The 17,501-nt window shown below is 42.3% G+C and overlaps 1 protein-coding gene across 2 annotated transcripts in view; it reads right to left on the bottom strand.

Moving 5' to 3' along the window:
- Positions 1-17,501, bottom strand: part of TMTC2 (transmembrane and tetratricopeptide repeat containing 2) — a 483,679-nt gene that overhangs the window by 20,276 nt on the left and 445,902 nt on the right. For both annotated transcript variants that reach the window (XM_019514809.1, XM_019514811.1), the window contains one exon: positions 14,201-14,264. In XM_019514809.1, the coding sequence (XP_019370354.1) occupies positions 14,201-14,264 (64 nt within the window). The remainder of the gene's footprint in view (positions 1-14,200; positions 14,265-17,501) is intronic.

Here is a 17,501-nt window from a genome sequence, read left to right as displayed (position 1 = left end):
TTAAGTGTGGCATCTGACCCACATAAACTCTTGAAAAGAGGAAAGTTAAGGGACACATTTTATCCAGACCTGAATGTCTACACAACCCATCTCCACTGACTGTTTTAAATAAACACAGATTTGAACATACTGTCAATTAAACTGAGTTTCTTCTGTGAAGGAAACAAACATTAGAATTCCATTCCAAATGGAAAGTGTCTGTTCCCCCCGTTGTCTATTTTAGTTCTCATAAAAAAATCAAAGCTGAGAATTGCGAAAATGTGGTTCAAAACCTCCCACAGCTCAAACATGAAGATGGATCACAATGGTAAGGAACAGATTTAAATATTCCATAATACTGAATATTGTGTTCAATCCTTTGCTCTTATAGAGCTTCTGTAGTGTGCGTGAGTATGTGCACTTTTTAAGGAGATGATGGTAACATATTTTCCAAAGGATATTCAGTTTTCCACAACTGAGTAAGCTGCTTTTCCAATTAGACAACTCTTCCAGATACTCCACTTCAGTATTGTTGGTAAATATCCAGTTTTAACTATTTTCATCCAAGGTCTTTGTTCTGGGAGGACCCAGGCTCCCAGCCAGAAATTGTTAGAAGGAGAGAAATGTTTAATAAAGCAGGGAGAGAGTTTCATTAGCCCTCAACAAGTCTATGCCAAAACAAAGATTATTCAAGACCTGGCACATTGGGAAGCTTTGGGATTTTCTAGCATGTGCAAAAGACTGTGTACAAGCGAGTGATTAGGAGTATAAAAGAATTTGATAGAGGCTGGGAAAAAGGTAGAAAGGTAATGAATCGGAACATTAGTAGTCTGCAAGGCCATAATAAATTGTGCGTGAATCTCACAAAGTCCCCTATCTTTTCAATTAAAAGTTTGACAATAATGGTCCATGGCTCTCTGCAATAAATAAATAAATGAATAAAAAATTGTGCAGAGTGGTCTGTTGGTTCAAAAAGTTTGGGAACAGTTGACCTGAATAGCCAGGAGCAAGTATAGGAAAGAAGTAAATGTGAGAGTCTGGCATCATTCCATTGTTCAAAAGATGTGGGACCAAAGACAGACAAGTGGTAACTATTCTGGGCAAGCAAGGAAAGAGATAATTTAGGGGAAAGGCTGTAGAATCCATTTCTGCCAGTAGTGACAAAGCTGGTATTAGAAATACTGTCATCCCACTTTATGAAGATCCCCGTGAGACTGGTGAAATGGTCCAGTACACAATGATTATCAAGTGACATTTCCTTAAGTTTAACACCATTTTCCATGGAGTTTCCCTTATTCTGCATTCCTGACCACTCTGATACAAGACAAGGGCAAATGTAGATATCCTTACTTGTACAGCTTATGGAGTAATTTATGTGATACAACTGATCCTGGTTATTTATGTTATCATGATCAGAGAACATATGTTGGAGATAAAAGTTAACATATATTATTTATTTCTTCAGATTTACAGTATCATAGAAGGTACCCATCTTGTTTTGCCATACACTAAAGGAATACATTTTTAACACTGATCAGATCAGAGACTGGAAGCATGTCTCATGAGAAGGTTTTTGAGGAAGAATGATTTCCAGATAGTCTACTTTTAAAATAGTTCTACAGCTCCATATCTGGTAGAGGTATGGAAAGCCTGACTTACGTGACTCTAATCTTGCAATGAAATAGGCCTGCACGGAGTTTACTGCAAGATCAGAGCCTTCATCTTGAAACTCGTACCATAAATGTTTGGAAAAAAACCCACTGATAAACTGCTTTTGAAGACTGCAGTAATGTGCTATAGTATACTATTTGATTATATACACCCTTCAATTTAAGAAATGCTTCAGTCTTCCACATTGGCCAGGGACAGACATTACACATAAATCAGTTTAAGTGGTCAGAAATGGGTTTAAACGTGTAACAGAACAGAGATCCAGTGTACATAAACCAGTCTGAAAATGGCTGAAACCGGTTTGAGATAAACCTGGTTGAATGTAGCTTCAGACTTAACTGATTTGTCTCAAACTGGTTTATTCATTGTCTGTCCCAGACCCTTTGCTGGTCTGAGTTATGTCAGAGATCCCCAGCATCCCAGCATGCTCTCTGAGTGGGGCTCTCTGCCCAGCCCAGGCCCAACAGGGAGTGGCAGGGGCAAGGGCAGGGATCTGGCCAGAGAGGGGTTTAATTCCCCTTTCCCCCACACTCCCCCCTCACTGCTGCAGCAGGGGGGCATCATGGCTCCTGAGGCAGATGGAGCTCCAGCTGCCGGGCAGGGGTGAGTCAAGACACTGGGGGAGCAGGGACGGTGTTATTCTTCCAGCAGAGGGGGCAGCCGGGGGCCTATTCTGGGCAGGGAGCAGAGTTCATTTCCCCTCTACCCCACTGGCCACTGGGTGTCTCCCTGCCCAGAATAGGCCCCCGGCTGTCCCCTCTGCTGGAGGAATAACCCCATCCCTGCTCCCACAGTGTCTTGACCCGCCCCTGCCCGGCAGCTGGAGCAGTGCGAAGTGAGTGAACCATGGGCAGGAGCCTGTCACGGCTTCCTGGCAGGGCTGCGCTGCAAGGCCCATGAACAACGGATGCTCCTGGCGGCTGGGGGGGCACAGTGGTGCTGGTGGAGGCGGAAGCATGGCGGCAGGAGCATGGCTGCAGTAAGCAGGGAGCTCCCACAGATGCCACTGGTGTTGTCAGCAGTGGGGGGAGGGGGGTTAGCGAGTGCCAACCAGGGGTCAATGACTGCCCGCATATGCCTCTGACAGTGTTGGCGGTGGGGGGAGGGAGGGGTGGCAAGCGGCGCCTTTTTGTAGGGGGTGTACCACCACACACAGGGGGTGCATGTGCACTTGTGTGCACCCCCTACATGTCACCAATGGTGGGGTCAGCAGAGAAGCTGTGGAGCATGGTGGTGCTGCAGGGGCTTCAGTGTTCTGGCCCACTCCACACCCCGGTGCTGCCATGCCCAGCCCAAGCCCACAGTGCAGCCCCTTGCTGGGAAGGGGCTCACTCTCCCCCACAGTGTGACAGGGGCTGCCACCCCCAGTAAGGGCCCTGTCCCCTCCCACCACAGCAGCGGGGAGGGGGCAGGGCCCCTGTGGGGGCAGGGATAGGGTTATTCCTCCTCCCTCCAGCCTCTGGCAGAGGGGACAGCCAGGGGCATATTCCACAGGCCAGGAGCCACGTGGCTGCCACTGGGGTACAGGGGAAACAAATTCTGCTCCCTGTCCCCCTCTGCCTCAGGGGCCATGGCACCCCACCTGCTGCAGTAGTGAAGGTGGAGTGTGGGCAGACGCAGGTCAGGTCCCTGTTGGTGGCACAGGGAGCGGGAATTAAACTTCTCTCTGGGCAGTTCAGCCTGGGTTCGCCACACCGCCCCCTTCCCTGCCAGCTTCGCTGCAGGGAAGGGCCAGCTCTAGCATGCCCTGTGCCTAGCCTGAGAAACTGCAGGCATGTGCCCACATTGCCTCAGTCCAGAGAGCATGTTTGTCCTGGTATGAACTGGTTCAGCTTAGCCAGGTTAAACTAACCTGAAAAGGTTGAATCCAGCTTTTTTAATATCTTTCCCTAGCCATTTTGTTAAACTATCCAGTGGAGACTATATTTGCCTATAGGTGAAGTATTCCCTACCCTTATGCTATGTGTGTGTCTGTATGTGTGTTGTAGCAGTAAGATATTTAATCAAAACTTTTTGAAGTGGAAGAGTGGAAACAGCTGTATCTGACAATGTGCTGATGACATGGGGCTTAAAGCTGTCAAGAGCTGTAGGCTGCAAGCAGGACTAATATGTATGTGGGAGGGCAGTGGCTTGCAGGTCATGGCATCTTCATGAGGAATGCATCCAAACCAATCAGCTCAAGGTGGTTGCTCAAAGTCTCAAGGATCTGGTGAACTTTCATTTAATGCTCCAGAGGCAGTACTTCAAAGCACCCTTTCTTTTTAAAAGCCAGGGCCACATGTGGGAGGTTCACGAGTAGTCTTTTTTTGGGACTGGCTGTTTTAACTTCAGACCTAAGACATTAGAAATGCTCCACTACTACACAAATGGTATCCTAACAAATACATAAATTTAAACTTTGATCAACATCCCGTGTGCTGGAAAAAAGAATGTCAGATTAAAGCAAATGTTTACGTGACTTCCGCAACAAAATTAGCCAGAAGCATAATTGCAAAGTGCTTAACAACCTATTAAAGCAATTTCCTGGTTGTTGAATATTATAAGATGAATGATTGCTAGACCCCATCTTTAAACACAGAGATTTTTCAGTAATATTCCCATTTTCATCTATTAAGGGTGAAATGTCAACATGTCTAGAAACCCTCTTGCTTTTCATTGTGCGCAGTGGCATTTATTTGGATCAGGCTGGTATGACAGTGGGTGCGAACAAGTGTTCACCACTGGAAGGACTCGACACTGCAGCCAGGCAACCAGATCAGCAATATTCAACCCCCTAAGCAGGGCCAACTGAGCCTGAGCCTGCTGATTGGTTCCAGGGCTGCTCTTAAGCAGTTCTTACAGCACCTGGTCCCTGCTATGCAACAAACTGGTCTCATTCTGTGTGTAGCTATCGTCCACGTGACTTCTCTGGAGCCTATTCCTGAGCCCGTTCCTAGTCCCGAAACTTTGGAACTCCGATTTGACTTTGGCTTGCTACCTGACATCTGCTCCTGTAGTAGAGTCAATGAATGGATTCACCCACTCCTTAAGCCTGTCACACAGAAAATGGTTCCCCTGAAGGTATGAACAGGTGAACTCCTTTTCTTTGATTTAATTAATTTTTTCCTACTGTTCAATCATCCTGGAGACACCCTGGCTGTCCTGCCATAATCCAGATGTCCTGAGGGGACAGAGGGAATGCCAAATTGGTTCCGTAGACAAGTTTCCTGGGAAGCCTCTGACCAGGGTTCAGATCAAGTGTAGGGCCAAAGCTGCCAGCCTCATCACATTATTGACAAAGGGATCACAGCCTGTACCAATAGAGACTGCTTGTCCAACAGCCAGTGACCCATCTCTCCCGGAAAAATACTGCAACCTGACTCATGCATTTGATAAGTTGGGGTAAATCAACTTTTCCCAAACCGCCCCTATGATTGCCCCAAGATGGAATCAAAGGCCTTCAAGGAGTATATCAAAGAGAACCTGCAAAAGGGGTTTATTAGGCCTTCCACTACTGGGGCTCCGACTTTCTTTATAACCAAGAAAGATGGGTCTCTATTCTTGACCTGGTTTAATTTCAAAATCACCTACCACCCAAGTACCAAGAACACTAAGGCAGGTGCTCTGTCCTCGAAAGTTGAATATTCAGAACTTCTTCCTACATCCTGGGTCCAAGGAACTTTATCAGGGTCACAGTAAACAAATACCTTGTGACACAGCTCTATTCTATGATTCTCTAAGACCCATTGGTCTCTTGAGTCCAACAGGACTTGGAAGGCCCTGAATTATTCCCCACATCAAATTTCGAATTTCACCATGACTTCCTGGTACCAGGGATGCCTGCACATATCCCAGAAGGAGAACAACAGATCAGAGTCCTAGAGCACTATCATGATGCCCCACTTGCAGGGTACTTCAGACTTGCCAAAACCACCAGTCAAGTCCTCTAAAGTTTCCAGTTGCTCCAGAAACATTAGCAGAGCATGCAGAGCCATGTTGCCTCATGTAAGGTTTGTGTTCACACCAAGACCCCATGCATGAAGCAACTGGGCCTCCAGCTACTACCAACACTGAGCCAACTTTGGCACAAGGTATCTGTTGATTTTATTACAGGCCTGCCCCACACCCCTCACTCAAGCATTTTGGTGGTAGTGGATCTTCTAACCAAGATGGCTCATTTTGTTCCCTTCCCTGAACATCACAGCTCCTAAGACTGCATGGCTATTCATCAACCACTTTTTTCGGGCTAAAATGCTTCCTCGTGAGCATCATTTTGGATTACAGACCTCAATTCATATCTCATTTCTGGAGGTGACTCCTGAAGCTATTAGACATCCAGCCATTGACCTCATCAGCCCACTATTCACAAATCAATGCGCAGACAGAACAGTTCAATCAAATAATAGAACAGTATCTCTGGTGCTTTCTAAATTATCACCAAGACAACTGGGTCTCTCTATTTCTCCTCCCAGCATTTGCATACAATAATGCTGAACACACGTCCACCACCCAGTCTCCTTTTTTCTCTAATTATGATTTTCACCCCCAATTTTATCTCCAACCCCCTTGGGCCTTCCACACACTAGCCATGGCCAATTTAGTTATACATCTCCACCAGGTCCAAAGGGAATTAAAAGAGCACTTGAAAACTGCCAAAGAGGCCTACAAGAAATTTGGAGACAGGGGTTGTTGAGAATCACCAGACTTTTTACTGGGAAGGTCTGGTTGTCAACTGCTATACGAGATCCACATGGCCATCTGGCAAGCTTGATTACTGATACCTGAGTCCTTCACCATCACTGCACAGATTAACACAGTCACCTACAGGTTAAGGATCCCTAGGAAAATGAAAATACATCTGGTCTTTCATATCTCATTACCAAAACTGCATAAGCAAAACCCATTTCCAGGCTGTACACCTACCATCCACTCATCCACCTACCATGCAGGTCCAGGAAGAAGGAGAGTTCTTAGTCCTTCATATCTTGGATTCCTAGAGGATCAGGGGGAAATGCACTATCTGGTAGACTGGGAGGGGTATATTCTGGATGAAGACTCCTGGAAACCAGCTAGTAATGTCCATGCACCAGATCTGATTAGGGAGTTTCATCAGGCTTTTTCAAACAAACCTGGCATCTAGAAGCTGCCTTTGAGGAAGCGGGGGGATAGCTGTAAGGCCTCTACACTGCTGCTAGGCAATAGGTCAGCAACACTCAACCCCTAAGTAGGACAAACTTATCCTGAGCCTTCTAACTGGTTCCAGTGATCCTCTTGCAGCACCAGGTCCCTGCTGTGTCACAAACTGGCCTCAGCCTGTGTATAGCTCTCATCCATGTGACTTCCCTGGTGCCTGTTCCTGCGTTCATGCCCCTGTACCCAGTTCTTAAAATCTGGAACCCCAGTTTGACTTTGGCTTGCTTCCTGACATCTGTTTCTGGTCACTCCCTGGGATCAGCACGTGTATTTTGGTTTGATTTCAGATCACTTCCTGACATCCTCTTCTGGTAACCCCCTTTGGCCCAGTTTGACTTTGGCTTGGCCCCTGACTATGGACATTGGAAACAACCCCATCATTAAGCACTAGGCTGAATGCCTCTGTGGATTTTGACAGCAGCACCCATTCTAGGTTTAGGTGCCACTGCTGGGAGTGGTGTGGACAATCCAAGGTAAATAGCTCAGGGTGGAGGGAGAGGCTAACAGATCCATAGGGGTTGGGGGCTGCAGGGGTGGTTGGTGGGTCCACGGGGGTGGGGAGGGAAGCGATCTGGGTGGGGAGTGCAGGGGGCTAAAAATATCTCAGTCAGGGTCAGTGGGCTAGGAACAGCACAGGGCCAGGGCAAGCAAACGGGTTTTTCTACCCCAGACCTGTGCTGCGAATTACTAGATTAGATAAAACCTTTCCTAAATCAGATTAACATTTTCTGGATCTAAGTTAGCACAACTTCTGAGGTGAACTAACTTAGATTGGGTGCACCATTTTTTGGTCAATTTAAACTCTGAACACCTGCCTGAGTGGGCATTTAGCCTGATCTAGCCCTGCTTAGGTTGATCTAAATATAACACATGTATGTACCCAACGTGTCTAGTCAACACTCCATCAGGATGACAATAGCTAGAATTGACAAATTGCCTTCCAGTAGAAGCTGAGAAGGATTTAATATGCTTCTGGTTTACCAAAGCATAAAAAAAAGTACGAATGTTTTCTTTATGTCAGTCCTTCAGAAGTCCATTCAGAAAAAGAATGAATGTAGACCGGAGAACATATACCTCTTGAATACAATTTAACAAAAACAGCTTCCCATTTTATAGTATATTTTACAGAAGGTATTGTTCTTATAATATTTAATTGGATGGAAATCATTGTAAGTGAGGTTTAGTACTTATCTACCAATAACTCCAAACAAGGCTGACACAACTGTTGTTACAAAGAACCGTCAGACTAAAGATGGGCTTAATGGTATCTAGATTTTTTCTCACTGCTTCAGGCTTGCATTTCAAATTCTGTTGCCTTTAGGCTTCAATGCCATAACTGTTTTCACTGTTTGAACTGAAACTTCATCCTGTCTGCAATCAGGAGGGAAGAAGAGTCCAGGAGCCTATGCACATTTTAATTTACCTGTAGTGCATTTAAAACTGTCCCATTATTACAGACATATTTGTCTCTCACTTAGCATGTTTTTAAAAAATAAAAATGAAATATTAGCATTTTTAACCTAACTGGAATTATTTCAGTGATGAGGGCTTGTGCCAGAATTTCTGAAGGATGTCATTGTATATCAACAGTGAAATATAATAATTATTATTATTTGTATGTTCATTTTGGACTGAATGTCTCTCTTCCCACTTTCAACCATCTCTTTGCTCTATCTCAGCATTGTAGCTTCAACAAGTACAGTAAATGAAGTGGCTGAAAAACAGCAAGCCAAGTAGTGTGGACAAATGTACCTATTAGCTGCTTCAAAAGGAGAGTGGGAGCTGCCACTCAGACATGTACAATCAGATGTTATAATCTAACTGTTTTGCCTACATGATCCTGTAGCAATACAAGTTACCTTAGTGCTGTAGCTTCAATCCCAAGAGAAATTGTTCCTATGGTTTTGCTACACATGCATAGCTATACGATTACGCAGGCACAAGTTTAATAGTAAGAGTTTATGTTGGGATCATTTAATGTCAATATAATTAAATCTGTCTGTATCTGAAGAAGAACAATTTTATAGCAGCAGTCTCTAAAACAGCAGTTCCCAAACTGTGGCCTATGACCCTGAATGGGGTTGCAACATCAGTGAATGGGTCACGGGAGTGGGGGGGCTATGGTTTGGGAGTGAGAGGCCATGGTGAGGAAATGGGGCCATAAATGGGGTCATGCTGAGGAAAAGTTTGGGAAGCACTGCTCTAAACCATCTTATGCTTTACTTTCTTAACAGCATATACAACAGAGGAAAGCTTAAGCAAGAAACAACTGCAATGTGACAATGTGAGTAAAACTACTAAAAATACTGTACTAATTGGCTGCATCTCCACAAGATGCTTTACGGAGCAGTAGACTAATCTGCTGTGCAGTAAAGTGTCAGCGTCTACTTGTGCACAACATTTACTGTGCAGTAAATTAGACTAATTTCTAGTACCAAGAAATACAGGTACTAGATTAAATGCATGGTAACTACTGCATAGTAGTGCATGTGTAGACAGCTGACTGGGAGCAAATTGCTCCTGGGCAGCCTGGACAGCAGCAAGGCAGTTCCTGCCTCACCTGAGCTGAGCCAGGCAAGCTCCACTCAGCACAGGGTTCACAGGGAGATGCCCCACAAGTGGGATAGTTCCCCTCCTTCCCCACCCCTCCCTGGAGTCCAGAACTGACCCCCTTCCCCTCTGCCAGCTCAGGGCTGGCACCCAGAGGAGCCTGGAGCTCCCCCTGGCTGCTGCAGGGAAGCACAGCAGGTCTGCAGCCACCCTGCACCAAACTGTTCTCGACAGGAGCACATGTAGATGCACTCCAAGCCACCTGTTAATGCACCTTAAGGTACTGGTCAGTAACCTAAATGCACATTAATTGAATATGTAGATGCACCCATTACGTGAGGAATTCTGACCGAAAGTCATACACAGGGAGGCTACTTTTTACTACTCAGATCTGAATCAGCTTGTTTCTTCATGTGTCAGACAATCTAAAATGTGTGAATCATTTCACTCCCCTCCTCTACAACACATCCATTCTTTTTTAGGCTCAGATACCTCCCCTCCCCTATTCCAGATTAATTCTTTAAAAAGGAAAGCACAAAAAACATGCAGTTTTTCAGCCTTTTGCTATGCCACAGTGCCACTTTATTTCCTTTCCACATGCTCCTGAGACCCCAATACAGAATCAGAGACATAGTGAGCACTCTGGCCCCCTCTACACATTTCCACTTAAGGCATGATTAACCAGGTAATAATCAAGACCCAGCTACACATTTAACTAATTAATTGTTTGTTTTATCACACCATAAGTTATGAAGTTATCCCACAAAATACGTGCAATAACTTTGTAGTTTGTTCTAATAATGTCATGAATTGAATGTGTGGCCGAGTGCTCCCTTGTGGCTGGGAGCCCCATTAACTATGGGGCTCCCAGACACAGGGGTGCACCACCTGCTTCCAGTCCCACAGCAGCCAAGGTTTGCAGTGGTGGCAGTGTTGTCAGCTGCAGGGCTTGCAGTGGGGGCAGCATTTTCAGGTGCATGGCTCACAGCAGGGGCAGAGGGAAGAATGCTGCTGCTGGTGCAAGCCTCGTGAGGTGTGAGGCAGTATGGGCAAAATCTGCTGTTCCTGCAAGACTCCACCTCACAAGGCTCACAGTGGTGGCAGTGTTCTCCCCATTGCCATCACTTCCAGCCTCACAGACACTGGCTGCAGGGCTCACAGCAAGGACAGTCCAGGTGAAAGCTGCTGACACTGTGAGCCCCACATTTCAAGAGGCTCACAGTGGTGGCAGTGCGTTCACTGACAATGCTGCAAGCTCTACAGTGACATTAGCTGTGGAGCTTGCAGCAGGGACAGCACAAGGGAATGCTGCTGCCACTGTGATCCCCTCACCTCATGAGGCTCACAGCAGGGGCAGCATTCCCCATTGTGACCCCAGCGGCCAATGATGTTTGGAGCGGGGAATGCTGCCTGCAAGCCCTGCCAAGCCCCAACAGCTGCAGGGCTGGTGCAGGAGGAGCTCAGAGTCATGATCCCAAGGTCCCCCTGCAGTGGCAACAAGTTGTGCTGGAAACTAATGCATGATCCCACAACCCTGCCTCCTGCCATGTACATGTACTAAGTGACTACATATGATGGCTGAAAAAAACAACTTGGCAAAACACCACACTTAAAGATAATACTTCAGAAACTCTTGCTATAATGAACCTTGTTATGATCCTTCAGGCTCTTGTGAGATGGTGATGTGATTCATTAAGTACATATTAAGGTCTAAACATAGCTGGGCATGACTTACTATGTACTACTGTGCAAGTTACCATGACTGACATTATTTATTTCCTCTACAATCTGATTCAGGGGCTTACTTTCTTTGTGCTATAGAGGAATAAGGCAGAGATTATAGTAATAAAAACAAAGCAATTAAAATTGTTAGTTGTACTAGATATAGCACCTTCCTTAACATACTTAAGTTGCAATTTAAAATACATAAAATAGCCGGTGCTGCATTTTTTTTTCTTGAAGGTCATAACAGCAACTAAATAAAGGAAGATAAATAACACAGCCTTTTAAATTTCCAGTTAAAAATCATAGATTCATAGAAAATTAGGGTTGGAAGGCTCCTCAGGAGGTCATCCAGTCCAACCCCCTGCTCAAACCAGGACCAGCCCCAATTAGATCACCCCAGCCATGTTTTTGATCCGTCTTGCTCTTAAAAACCTATAAGGATGGAGATTCCAAAATCTCTCTGGGTATTCTCTTCCACTACTTTACTGTCCTCCTCATGAGAAAGTTTTTCCTAATGTCTAATATTAACTGCCCTTTGTGCAATTTGAGACCATGCTCCTTGCTGTTATCTGCTACCAGTGAGAACAGTCTAGCTCCAGCCTCTTTGGAACCACCCTTCAGGCAGTGGAAGGCTGTTATTAAATCCCCCCTCAGTCTTTTTTCTCTCCAGACAAAATAAGCCCAGTTCCCCAGTTCTCCTCATACGTCATGTCTCCCAGCCCTCTAACCATTTTCCTTGCTCGTCCCTAAACTCTCTCCAATTTATCTAAATCCTTTCTGTGATGGGGGGCCCAAAACTGGATACAGTACTCTAGAAGTGGTCTCACTGGTGCTGAAAAGGGGAATTACCACCTCCTTTCATCTGGCAACACTAAAAGATTGTTCCCACTAATACATGTTTGGTGATCCACTGGTATATCTTAGCTCTAGCTGGAACCTTACTACCATCCTTTATTCTGATTGGCAAACTCAGCAGAAAGTCAATGAACTTAATGGGCCATGGAAATGAATTACCCTTGATTTGCTCAGATCACAGTTGAGACAAAGACAGGGTAATACATGATTGTGAAGCCTGCACTGCTGCTTCCCAAACAGAGAGCTTCCTTTATCAGGATGCCATGATCTTCAAAGAAATTTCCAACTATCACGGTGATTAAGCCTGGAACTGATCAGCTAGAGAAGTTATAAAAATCTTTCCATGAGAAAGATTAAAGTGCCTGGGCTGATTTTAAAAGTGATGACCATGTTTTGAGCAGGAACATTGGATTTAGATGACCTCTTCAAGTCTGTTCCTGCCTTATTTTTCTGCGATTATATGAAATCAACAGTTTGTTTAAATATGGAATTTATGGTTACATAATATGTATCTGTAATAATTTGTATGTAATATAACTTGGCTATGGTCAAAATATGACGGCTATGGAATATGGCAGGTTTCTGATTAAGAGCTGAGTGGATGAACAAAGAAAGGATTTAAAAATTAAAGGCTATTAAGGTATCTTATGGTATTCTATGAGTTCATTCAACATATCCATTCCACATTACAATCATTCATTTAAAGTGAGCACCAACATACCTGAAACTTTTTATAATTAAAAAAAAAAGTTTTGTTTGGCAATATTTCTGAAAACATGCACTCTAGCAGGCTTGAAGGTAACCAGATCCAAGCATTATGTCAATATCATTAAAAACAGTTGTCCAAAAGGGTGAAAGGAAGGAATGAAAAACAGAGTCAGAGAACCATAGGCAATGGAAATAAAAAATGACTATTTCCAATTAATTCTGCTTCCTTTCAGTTTTCTCTTTTTCACTTTACCATTGTACTAGAATTAGCTGGCAGTAAATGGTTGAAATTAAGGATAATTATTCCCATTATATTATAAAAGAAATCTCAGAATTGTATTTTTTTCTTCCCTGCTCAAGAAATGATCTGAGATTCCAACACCCAATCCTCCCCCCAAAAAGAGTTTACATACAAAGAGCTAAGAGCTCTGATTATGAAGCATCATCATTATATATAACCAATAATCTTCACTATAACTTTGATGCCTCACCCTTCAAATGTATAAAAATGCAATGTGTTCTCCAGAAGTCAGACATATGTACAGATATTTGTAAGAGACATTGAGAGTAAAATGATGAAATGAAGAAAAAAGAACATTGTCATGATTTTAACAACTTTGTACAAGTTAAGCTACTTTTTAACTGTTAAGGTATCCACAAATAATAAAGACTCCTCAGAAGCACATAGGAATTTTTTAAATCTAAAATTACATCCCACAAGATCTTTACATCTCTAATAAAAGACACCTTACAAATAATGAAACAAAGAAGTGTACACAGAAAGCTGGCATTCCTAGGGAAAAGGAGTTTAAATTCTTTGGATGTTTAAACTGTACACTGTCTTTCATACTTTCATATGGTTTGGTTTCTGTTGGGTATTTTGAAGCTGATTTTTTCACAGTTAAAAAACAAACACTTTACAACTTTGTTTTTTTACTTTCTCTAGAAATCCACTCCCTAAGTTTACCTCATCATATATCCCTACATATTATGGACCTCATGTGACATCCTGGCCCTAGTGATATCAGGACCCATCAATGAGCCATGTGTTGTGCAGTGGCAGAGTGTGGATGCTGAAAGAGAGAGTGAACTGGGTATGAACAAGGTTTTTCCCACTGTTTCTCTTTCACTTGCAGGCTCTAGCATTCAAGTCTGTATCTCTAATTCCCATATGCAATAGCTATTGATGTCCCTTCCCCCAAGAATCTGTCTAATCTCTTTTTCAATCTGGCTAAACTGTAAACTTCTGCAACATCTGGTGGCAAGGAGTTCCACACTTAAATTACCACTGTGTGAAAAATCTAGAAATTTTATTTAGAAACCTGTTAATAAATACTGCTTGTTTCTTGAAGAGTCTACCTAGAAAACTCAGAAATATAGTGGCTGGCTATAATTACCTCAATTATCTATTAAAATAATATGAACAATGCAGGGTGAGAGATCAAGCACTTCAGCAATGACTTTTTTCAACAATCAGAGGCTTTTACACTACTGTGATTTCATAATTTTGAATAATGTGCATCATTAAGAAAGTACTTACATTAGGCCTTAATCCCGCTGCCATTTCATAATACTTCTCTGCTTCTTCATTGAGACTGGCTTGTCTAGTGAATTAGAAAGGGGAAAAAACATAGCACTTAGTTTTTCTTGGGTAAAGAGGTTAGTATTCAGATGGGCATTAGTATATACTAATATTGTAAAGTAAGATAAACTAACAGTATATTATATTTGTTCTCACCACTTAAAATACCCCTTTCCCAAGTACACAAAAATATGCCAATAAAATTATGATTTTTATAGGCCAGAATATCAGTTCTTCATACTGAAATGCTATGTTTGTATACCTTCGTTTCTTTCTAGATCTCACAGAATGTCATTGTATATTGCATTGAAATATAGGAATATCAACTGATCAACAGAGGTTTGCTCTTTTACATCAGCGGCAGTTCTGGTCCATTTTTTTGTAAATGTATCCATATACTTAATGTTATTTGTGAGATTTGGGTTACAAAATAGTGCAGTGTATTTCTTCTCTCTTCTCCAAGAAACTGGAATTTTGATCCGAGTAACATTTTAACAACAAATAAAAAACAATGCACAAACAAATGCAGTTGTGGGCAGTTGCTACCACTAGCAAATTCAGACTGAATTCAGCAAATGCCTTCAGCCAAAAGAAAAAGAAAAAAAGAATCTTAGAACTGTTGAACAGATTCATTTCTGTAACATTTTGATTTTTCAAACTGGATTCACAAGGAAGCATAAACATTTGACAATGATGGTAGCAATACCTTCATGCTCTATGATGCCAGTGACCTGGGTACTCACCTGCGAGATAGGAGACCTGATGTTAAATCTCCTTTCTGCATGATTTAGCATGTACTTGATGCTAAACCTCTCATCTCTCAAGAGAATATACTAAGTGGTAGGGCATTGTTAGTGTCTCTCATTGAAGCTATTCCATTTTATATAAATATAATTATATATTCATGGGGCCAGAGAGAGAAAGAATGACACTGTAACCTGGTGGTTTGGGTAATCTGCTGTGAAGGGAGCTCCGCAGTTTGCTGTCACTGCTCCATATTAGGCTGAAACAAGATTGGCACCTGGGTGTCTCACATTACAAGTAAAAGTTGTGAAATATTGGGAATAAGCAGACAACTCATCCTTCCTCCTCCATTTTGTATCAACAGTTCTGAATGCAGCAATATTCCATATAATGAAAAGGTGCCTGGCTCTGGAGGCACAAACGGGGACATACATTTATTCAGGAAAGAGCTTCTGGCACATAGGCCTGGAACAAATTGAAATTCCTGTTCTCTTCTGCAGCCCAGTGAAAATCATTACTCTCTTTCCTTCCACAAATGGAAGCCCTTCTTAGCTCTTTGTTTGAAAAATCTTTTGTTCTTTTTATACAAAGTGGCTAAAAATGCCTCAAAAGCAAAATGAAACCTTTTTGGTATTTGCCGACTTCTTATTACTTTAATTGTTTTTTAGTTTGGTCACTGACCTCCAAAATCAATTATTCACATAGGCCATGTTGCCATATAGCAACTGGCAGAGCCCGGAATAACTGTGGGAACAGCCAACAAAATAATGGGCTGCCCAAGACAGGTTACACTTTCCAGTATTATTAATGCTTAGCTTCTTATAATTTTTTAAACAAAGAGCAGGGCAAATGCAGTATGCATTTCCTCTACAAGTCATAACTATAAAAAAGCCCAGATGTTATCTTAGAAATTTTCATATCCTTATCAGGAAGCCTTGGTACATCTGTATATGCTAAAAGGTTACAGTGCATTTCTTTACAAGTTTCTCATTCTTATCCAGAGATATATTATCCTGCACCTTTTGTAGAATGTGAGAAAAGGTAAGAAGAGTAGTACAACAGATATTTCATTAGTTTTCTCTAGATTTCTGTAGCAGTTGTCAGTTCAAGCAATATTATTTGAATAAGTGCTTGGATCCACAGAATTTACTTTGCTAAATATGCAAGGTTTTTAAAACGTATGTTCTTCAGAGATCACCAGCTGCAGGTGTTCACCCTCCATGTGACTTTCCACCCAATTTCTGCAAATTAACCACACAGCGTGCTATAGGCAATTCATTCCAATCAATGTGTTTTGATAGACAGTTATTGGTCTTGGGAGGAGAAGGGAAAAAGGAAAATCCTTTTGAAGTCTCACATAATTTACAAGTAGATTGAAACCACTTCCTTACTAACACTTTGCCAAGGGGAACCAGGTTTATACCTGTTAACTGTTTTAAATTACTCTGCACATGTATCAACTCAGTGGTCCAGTGGTTAGATGCAAGTGTCTAAAAATATTCATTTAACAAGCTTGTGAATCATTCCTGCTGTGCTTTAGTAAAATGAATGCTGAGACATTTGAAACCACTGAACAAAAAGCAGAATTTTAAATCTTAAAAAAAGAACAAAGAGAAAAAAGAAAGACAATAAAACTGAATGTACCACACACCTTTTAGTCACAGGACTGTCAGGAAATGCAACACTCACGAACATCAAAAAATTCTGTATAACAAACACGGTGTCTTGCTCAGAAGGAACATATAGAAAGCATACTATTTTCAGGAAAGGACTGCTGGCACATGAGCATGGAAAGAATTGAAATTCCTATCCCATCTAGCCCACTGGAAATACATTATTCTCTTTCCTTCCACAAATACATTTTGAAACATGGACTATTAATTTTCAAGTTGAAATCAAATTAAATTTATAGTTCTCTATTAAAAATGTTTTTTTATAAATGAATGCAAACCACACTAATCTGCCCAGGAAAATGCAAGTTCCATTCTCGCGGTGTTCTAAAACAGTTCCTTCTGTGAAGGTATAGCCAAATTCTGGTTCACTTTCTCACTGGAAATCTAAACTAGAATTCATTATGTTAAGCCCTGGTATGGCTTCCCCTTGAGAAAAATAAAAGACAGAGGTAGGAAATTGCAGTAACCCTATGCCACTAAGCAGTAAATGGCTCTGGATCAATGTCAAACAATGGAAAGCTTCCACGGGAAGAAACATAATTCACATTAGAGTATAATATTTGATACAACACTGATAAGAATAAAATACAAGAGCAGAAAAGAAATCCAAGAGAAGCTGGGGAAGAAATAGTAGAAAAACTATTTTGTAATTATGAGTTATATCTATTATCTCTATTGTTAGATTTTCATAAGTACTGACCTTGACAGCACGCTTGAGTCTTGCCCCTGACACCCAAAGCTTTAATTTAATCCATCTAAGAAACAAAAATGTCTCTTTTTTTACTAAAAGAACCTGCTCTCAACAATTGCTGGACGGAGCAATGCATGAACTGAGGACCTAC

Source organism: Gavialis gangeticus, unplaced genomic scaffold (genome assembly GCF_001723915.1).
Source record: "Gavialis gangeticus isolate Ggan-Ray unplaced genomic scaffold, GavGan_comp1, whole genome shotgun sequence".
NCBI classification, from domain to species: Eukaryota; Metazoa; Chordata; order Crocodylia; family Gavialidae; genus Gavialis; species Gavialis gangeticus.
Note: the sequence above shows the minus strand (reverse complement) of the source record. Positions and strands in the feature narration are given on the sequence as shown.